The sequence below is a fragment of the Carettochelys insculpta genome, chromosome 22, assembly GCF_033958435.1.
Source record: "Carettochelys insculpta isolate YL-2023 chromosome 22, ASM3395843v1, whole genome shotgun sequence".
NCBI classification, from domain to species: domain Eukaryota; kingdom Metazoa; phylum Chordata; order Testudines; family Carettochelyidae; genus Carettochelys; species Carettochelys insculpta.
Window position 1 is genome coordinate 5519285 of NC_134158.1, and position 8438 is coordinate 5527722.

Consider the following 8438-nt stretch of genomic DNA (forward strand, 5'->3'; position numbering starts at 1 on the left):
GGCACAGATACATAAGTGGCATAAACAGTTGCAGGGCATTACTGTCTTTCATTACACACCTCACTTGGTCCAACTAGCACAAGATTTGGTGCCACTATATACAATGGTAACATAAATGGCTTCCCATTTAATTTAAAAACCCAGTAATGTCACAGCCTGATAGGTGGTCCCAAGCAGGTCCCTCTCTGCTCCCCATTTAAACCAGATAGGCCTGGCCACAGCCCCCACATCCCAGAACTGCTGGGTGCCCCAGTCCCTCCGCTCACCCCATCTCCCACCTGCCCCACTCAATTCTCCACAGGACACCCTCCTGTAGGGTTACGGTTGCACTTAAAGTTAGGGTTAGGGTCAGGGTTGGGTTAGAAAAAAGGTGTTCAACAGGATTCTCTTGGAAAGAATGAAGAGAGACGTTGCTAGAAGAACAGGCCGGCTTCCAAAGGCAGAGACCTTGTACTGATCAAATCGCAACTCTGAGTGATCACAGACCAGCCTCTTGAGTGGAACTCCCCCTGCACATCACCTTCAGAGACTCTGCAGAAGCCTTCAACAGCATTGATAGACACACACTGTGGAAACAGCTGCACCAACATGTCATCCCATCCAAAATTATTAACCCGACTCGTCCACTGTACAAACCCTCGACATGCCGAGGTGTTCGTAATGGTGACCTGACAGAAACCTTCAGCGTACTCTCAGGGTACCTACTGTCACCTCTCCTGTTCTTGACCACAATGGTACAAAGCACTGGATGGCGCTAAATACATGCTGGTGTATGGAGCACTGGCCCCGCACTGCAGGTTACTCAGCATCTGGGGGAACCAGCCTGATCTCAGCTCTGGAGCCCCACACCGCAAAGAAAGGGAAGATCTTCTCTCCCTCAAAGGAGGTTGTGAAATTGAAGATGAGAGTCTCGTTCTCAGCATCGTAAAATGCCACCAGTCCTGCTTCATAGTCCAGGTAGACCCGGATACTCGCAGGATGCCCATTGAGGGGCACGGTGCTCACTGGGGAAGTGTGAATCTGGAACTCCCCGAAGATCTGAAGCACAGCCCAGATCCCCTTCTCAGGATTAAAGGTCAGACTGCTCTTCCGAGGCACAGACTGTCTGGCTACTCCCACAGCCCAGCCAGATCCCGCTGTGGACTCTACCACCCAGAAGTGTCTCCCCGAGTTGAATCCCTCCACACCCAGCACACAAGGCTCCAGATCAAATCTGCTGGGGTTCCCAGCCAGGCTTTGGGGGTTGTTTCCCATCCTCACAACCTTTCCGTCTGCAGACAGGACAAGCTTGGGGTTTGCTGTGTCCAGGTCCAGCACCACGTTGGCTGCAGAGAGAGAGAGAATCAGAGCATTACAGACCCTGGCCTGACCCCAAACAGAAACCTGCAGAGTTCTCACCAGACCCCCGCCCCAGGCAGAGACAGGCTAGGGGCAGCACTGGGTGAGCTAGGCCATGGAGCTGGGCATCTGCGTTCGCCACACTCAGCCTTGCTTGGTGTCCAAGCAGCCCTGGTAGCTGTGTAGTTCCTGTGATGTGTTTAAAAGCAGGCGGAAATACAGGAAAGAGTTTTTGCGGGAGATTTTGAAATGGCCAGTGCCCGGCAGGTTCAAAACAGAGAGATTTTACTTCATTTTCTTCCCTTATTACCACCAAAAACGCAAAACAAACAGAACACAACCAAAAGAAATATAAAAAATCCCAAACCTAAACATTCTTCTTGGTCAAATAAAACCTGGACATTTTTGAAAACAAGCAGCTTTGCATACAAATGCCTGTGTTTGAAAATGCAGTTTTCTGGGGAAATCCTCCACCCAGCTCTCATTCTGAAATTGTGCCAGCTAGCAGTGGGTTACTGGGAAGCATCTGGGGATGGTATCTGGTGTACAACCCGCCAAGGTCCATGCTGGGCATGTCAGGACACAGGACACGTGTTCTACTGAGACATGCAGATTGCCAGATTATTTCTTATTAAATTATAATTTTTCCTGGTATGGTAGCACCCTGAGGCCCCACCTTAGATTTATAGATTCTGAGACCAGCAGGGTCCACCTTTTACTTAACATGTCTTTTTAAAGCCCTCCTAGGCCTGGTGTAAGCAGTTTTATACTGATTTCACTCTTTTGCTTCAAGGCTGTAATTTTCTGTTGAAACAACTAAATCAACACAACACCTAGTGTAAACACAGTTATACCAGTATAGGGCTGCACCTATAGTGCAGAGTTTTGTCAATAGAAGTGGCCTTCTGCCAACAAAACTCAGGAAGCATCGAAACATATAAAGCATTTTGCTGGCAGATGTTAGCCCTCTCAGCTTTGAGAAATAGCATTCTGTCGACAAACGTGCAGTGTAGACACTTCTGTTGGCAGAGGGAGCGTCTGGTTCTCTGGGCAGCCCTGTTTGCAGCGCTTCCAGCCAGCTGTTCTGTCGAAAGAGGGCTAGGTGGTGTGGCTGCTCTCTGCCGAATGAGTGTTTGTCGACACAAGTCTGTAGACAGATGTTGCTGTTGACGGAGTCTTCTAGTGTAGGCATAGCCTAAAAGTGCCTCTATCTAGCTTCTTCCTTTCCATTACAAGAATAAGGCCTGGAATGACTATGTGGGCGAAGGGTATGATATTTACTAAAATAGTGACGCTGGTACCTCCCCTAATTCGGACATAGTTCTACTGGTCTGAAGGTTCCTTATATTGGGACACCTCATCTGGCTTCCAGAACCAGGAAAAGCACTTTTATATAGGTACAGCCACAGCCACCTGACACTAGGAAGGGTTCTACCACTGTAACGACATTGGCACAGCTGAAGGGAGTTGTTTGTAAACAAGCAGTTGTTTGTAAACAAGTGCAAAGCCAAAAAGAAAGACAATGGTGTTTAGAAATGTACTAGTCAGTCTATGGGGTGGTGGTGGGGGTGGTGGTGTTCCGTCGGGTGTGGCAAGTTGGCAATGGTAATTAGCATAACGAGCAGCTAACTGAAAAACTCGGAAGAGGACACAGCTTTGTATGACAATGGTACATGCAATACGGGGGAAAAGGACTGCAACTCACCATATTTGGCAGGAATAGTCCCTAAAAAGAAACAGAAATACATATATTATGGTTTATAAGACCTTTTTCCAGGAATGTACATTCAGATGATGTATAAGACCTGGTCTATGCACAGTGCTTGCGTCAGCAGGACTATGTCAGTTTGAGGTGGTTCTTTGCCCATGAAAGCTTATGCTCCAGAATATCTCTCAGTTTATAAGGTGCCACAGGACGTCTTGTTGTTTTTGAAGAAACAGACTAACTGGGCTCCCCCTCTGATACATCTCTCTTGATTGACATTTTTGGTATGAATGAGACCGTGGCACTCAGTTGCATGGGATGTCACTGAGGCCAAGAATGTCACAAGATTCATAGAATCATAGAACAATAGAGCTGGAAGAGACCTAAGAAACCATCAAGTCCAGCCCCCTGCCCAGGGCAGGGCCAAACCCCATCAGATCAGACGTTTCTATAGCTAACAGGAATATCCTGGGCCATTAGAATAACGAATACGAGCAAAATGGTTTTGGAAGGGATATAAAATCTCATGCATGAGGGTGCAAGTCAATTCAACTGATCAGAGGTTAGGATGAGATCTTCAGTTGGGGACAGATTAACCCACATCTACCTTCTGGGCGAGGGAGTCTTGCCCCTTCTCCCAAAACACCCGGATGGGTCTTGGCCTGGCACAGGCTGAGACTCCTGTTGCGAATCACACTCTACGTTTTCTCCAAGAGTGGTTCTTACCTTGTAGTTTGAATAGACAAACTGCCAGGGCAATGCAAACAGCCAGGACTGCACATGTATCCCTCGTCAAGGGAAGGGTTTTCTGGGAAAAGGAAGCTGAAAAATACAACCCCAGACTCAGATGAGTAGGGGATCAATGGCGGTATTCCAGAGACGTTCATCCCTGCAGGTTTGTGTGAGCCAAGGGGAAATCCGGCTCTGGAGGTACTAAGCAGAGAAGAATTTTAAGGAAAATTTATGTAGACTTGTACACCACCACTGACATGTTGGCCATGTTCAGTAATAAACAAAGATCCTGGAGCTTCATTTTGTGCATCCTACTATATGTATATTATACATGTTTCTCTACATTGTAACTTAATTTTTTTGGTCACGGCTGAGTTCTCAGCACCTCTGCATCCCTAGCTACAGTTTCCCTTTTTCTTAGATAATGGTTTAATACATGTAATAAACACTCTATAATTATGATTCTTTTTATATTTTAAATTATAACTTTTTCTTCTACTAGACATAACTGTGGACTGGCCACAAGGAGTAGCCAGGAAATGGCAGGTGCACACACCTGAGCAAAGTAACTGGGATTTTCATAAAAGCACCTCAGTGATATGGGAACCCAACCGCCACTAGAAGTCAGAAACCTGTTCTAAACTGAACAGATGAATCTGACTGAGCTCTGACAGCCGGGGCACGGGCACGGAAAAGGCATCTGTAGCAGACTGTATTTACATGAACATACCCACCCTGCCAAGGGATCCAGAAGCCAGGCTGTGGGGCCCAGCTGATCACCTTGGGGTGGGGTTGGCTTACGCAGCAGTAGCCCCCTCCCGCCCAGACCCCACGCCCATAGCCCACTCCTGCCCCTCCTGCACAGACCCCACGCCCGTAGCCCACGCACCTGCCCCTCCCAAACAGACCCCAACCCTGTAGCCCACTTCCACCCTTCCTGCCCAGACTCCAACCCTGTAGCCCACTTCCGACCTTCCCACCCAGACCTCATGCCCGTAGCCCACACCCGCCCTCCCGCCAGACCCCACGCCCATACCCCACTCCCGCCTCTCCTGCACAGACCCCACGCCCGTACCCCACTCCCGCCCCTCCTGCACAGACCCCACGCCCATAGCCCACTCCCGCCCCTCCTGCACAGACGCCACGCCCGTAGCCCACTCCCGCCCCTCCCGCACAGACCCCACGCCCGTAGCCCACTCCCGCCCCTCCTGCACAGACCTCACGCCCGTACCCCACTCCCGCCCCTCCTGCACAGACCTCACGCCCATAGCCCACTCCCGCCCCTCCTGCACAGACGCCACGCCCATAGCCCACTCCCCCCCTTCCTGCACAGACCCCACGCCCATAGCCCACTCCCGCCTCTCCTGCACAGACCCCACGCCCGTACCCCACTCCCGCCCCTCCTGCACAGACGCCACGCCCATAGCCCACTCCCGCCCCTCCTGCACAGACGCCACGCCCATAGCCCACTCCCGCCCCTCCGGCACAGACCCCACGCCCGTAGCCCACTCCCGCCCCTCCTGCACAGACCTCACGCCCGTACCCCACTCCCGCCCCTCCTGCACAGACCCCACGCCCATAGCCCACTCCCGCCTCTCCTGCACAGACCCCACGCCCATAGCCCACTCCCGCCTCTCCTGCACAGACCCCACGCCCATAGCCCACTCCCGCCCCTCCTGCACAGACCCCACGCCCATAGCCCACTCCCGCCCCTCCTGCACAGACCTCACGCCCGTACCCCACTCCCGCCCCTCCCGCACAGACCCCACGCCCACAGCCCACTCCCGCCCCTCCCGCACAGACCCCACGCCCATAGCCCATTCCCACCCCTCCTGCACAGACCACACGCCCATACCCCACTCCCGCCTCTCCTGCACAGACCCCACGCCCATAGCCCACTCCCGCCCCTCCTGCACAGACCCCACACCCATACCCCACTCCCGCCCCTCCTGCACAGACCCCACGCCCGTACCCCACTCCAGCCCCTCCTGCACAGACCCCACGCCCACAGCCCACTCCCACCCCTCCTGCACAGACCCCACGCCCATAGCCCACTCCCGACCCTCCTGCACAGACCCCACACCCATAGCCCACTCCCGCCCCTCCTGCACAGACCCCACGCCCGTACCCCACTCCCGCCCCTCCTGCACAGACCCCACGCCCATAGCCCACTCCCGACCCTCCTGCAGAGACCCCACGCCCGTACCCCACTCCCGCCCCTCCTGCAGAGACCCCACGCCCATAGCCCACTCCCGCCCCTCCTGCACAGACCCCACGCCCGTACCCCACTCCCGCCTCTCCTGCACAGACCCCACGCCCGTACCCCACTCCCGCCCCTCCTGCAGAGACCCCACGCCCCTACCCCACTCCCGCCCCTCCTGCAGAGACCCCACGCCCATAGCCCACTCCCGCCCCTCCTGCACAGACCCCACGCCCGTACCCGACTCCCGCCCCTCCTGCACAGACCCCACGCCCGTACCCCACTCCCGCCCCTCCTGCACAGACCCCACGCCCATAGCCCACTCCCGCCCCTCCTGCACAGACCCCACACCCATACCCCACTCCCGCCCCTCCTGCACAGACCCCACGCCCGTACCCCACTCCCGCCCCTCCTGCACAGACCCCACGCCCGTACCCCACACCCGCCTCTCCTGCACAGACCCCACGCCCGTACCCCACTTCCGCCTCTCCTGCACAGACCCCACGCCCATAGCCCACTCCCGACCCTCCTGCAGAGACCCCACGCCCGTACCCCACTCCCGCCCCTCCTGCACAGACCCCACGCCCGTACCCCACTCCCGCCCCTCCTGCACAGACCCCACGCCCATAGCCCACTCCCGCCTCTCCTGCACAGACCCCACGCCCATACCCCACTCCCGCCCCTCCTGCACAGACCCGACGCCCATAGCCCACTCCCGCCCCTCCTGCACAGACCCCACGCCCATACCCCACTCCCGCCTCTCCTGCACAGACCCCACGCCCATACCCCACTCCCGCCCCTCCTGCACAGACCCCACGCCCATAGCCCACTCCCACCCCTCCTGCACAGACCCCACGCCCATAGCCCACTCCCGCCCCTCCTGCACAGACCCCACGCCCATAGCCCACTCCCGCCCCTCCTGCACAGACCCCACACCCATAGCCCACTCCCGCCCCTCCTGCACAGACCCGACGCCCATAGCCCACTCCCGCCCCTCCTGCACAGACCCCACGCCCGTACCCCAATCCCGCCCCTCCTGCACAGACCCCACGCCCATAGCCCACTCCCGCCCCTCCTGCACAGACCCCACGCCCATAGCCCACTCCCGCCCCTCCCGCACAGACCCCACGCCCGTAGCCCACTCCCGCCCCTCCTGCACAGACCTCACGCCCGTACCCCACTCCCGCCCCTCCTGCACAGACCTCACGCCCATAGCCCACTCCCGCCCCTCCTGCACAGACGCCACGCCCATAGCCCACTCCCCCCCTTCCTGCACAGACCCCACGCCCATAGCCCACTCCCGCCTCTCCTGCACAGACCCCACGCCCGTACCCCACTCCCGCCCCTCCTGCACAGACGCCACGCCCATAGCCCACTCCCGCCCCTCCTGCACAGACGCCACGCCCATAGCCCACTCCCGCCCCTCCGGCACAGACCCCACGCCCGTAGCCCACTCCCGCCCCTCCTGCACAGACCTCACGCCCGTACCCCACTCCCGCCCCTCCTGCACAGACCCCACGCCCATAGCCCACTCCCGCCTCTCCTGCACAGACCCCACGCCCATAGCCCACTCCCGCCTCTCCTGCACAGACCCCACGCCCATAGCCCACTCCCGCCCCTCCTGCACAGACCCCACGCCCATAGCCCACTCCCGCCCCTCCTGCACAGACCTCACGCCCGTACCCCACTCCCGCCCCTCCCGCACAGACCCCACGCCCACAGCCCACTCCCGCCCCTCCCGCACAGACCCCACGCCCATAGCCCATTCCCACCCCTCCTGCACAGACCACACGCCCATACCCCACTCCCGCCTCTCCTGCACAGACCCCACGCCCATAGCCCACTCCCGCCCCTCCTGCACAGACCCCACACCCATACCCCACTCCCGCCCCTCCTGCACAGACCCCACGCCCGTACCCCACTCCAGCCCCTCCTGCACAGACCCCACGCCCACAGCCCACTCCCACCCCTCCTGCACAGACCCCACGCCCATAGCCCACTCCCGACCCTCCTGCACAGACCCCACACCCATAGCCCACTCCCGCCCCTCCTGCACAGACCCCACGCCCGTACCCCACTCCCGCCCCTCCTGCACAGACCCCACGCCCATAGCCCACTCCCGACCCTCCTGCAGAGACCCCACGCCCGTACCCCACTCCCGCCCCTCCTGCAGAGACCCCACGCCCATAGCCCACTCCCGCCCCTCCTGCACAGACCCCACGCCCGTACCCCACTCCCGCCTCTCCTGCACAGACCCCACGCCCGTACCCCACTCCCGCCCCTCCTGCAGAGACCCCACGCCCCTACCCCACTCCCGCCCCTCCTGCAGAGACCCCACGCCCATAGCCCACTCCCGCCCCTCCTGCACAGACCCCACGCCCGTACCCGACTCCCGCCCCTCCTGCACAGACCCCACGCCCGTACCCCACTCCCGCCCCTCCTGCACAGACCCCACGCCCATAG

At 58.3% G+C, this 8438-nt stretch overlaps 1 protein-coding gene across 1 annotated transcript; it reads right to left on the reverse strand.

Annotated features, from left to right (window-relative positions):
- Nucleotides 1-359: 359 nt before the first annotated feature.
- LOC142024655 (E3 ubiquitin-protein ligase TRIM7-like) lies at nt 360-6486 on the reverse strand. Its single transcript, XM_075016808.1, has 3 exons — nt 6450-6486; nt 3044-3064; nt 360-1325 (listed from the first exon to the last, which is right to left on the reverse strand). Exons 1-3 carry the CDS (start codon nt 6484-6486, stop codon nt 799-801), a joined length of 585 nt encoding a protein of 194 aa, XP_074872909.1. The 3' UTR covers nt 360-798.
- Between the last annotated feature and the right edge of the window lie 1952 nt (nt 6487-8438).

Excerpts from the sequence above, each read along its gene's own strand:
- LOC142024655 (XM_075016808.1), bottom strand. The coding sequence starts at position 6,486 with ATGGGCGTGGGGTCTGTGCAGGAGAGGCGGAAGTGGG. Across the intron at positions 3,065-6,449 it reads GCAGGAGAGGCGGAAGTGGG|GGACTATTCCTGCCAAATAT; the intron begins GTACGGGCGTGG and ends GTTTCTTTTTAG. Across the intron at positions 1,326-3,043 it reads GACTATTCCTGCCAAATATG|CCAACGTGGTGCTGGACCTG; the intron begins GTGAGTTGCAGT and ends CTCTCTCTGCAG.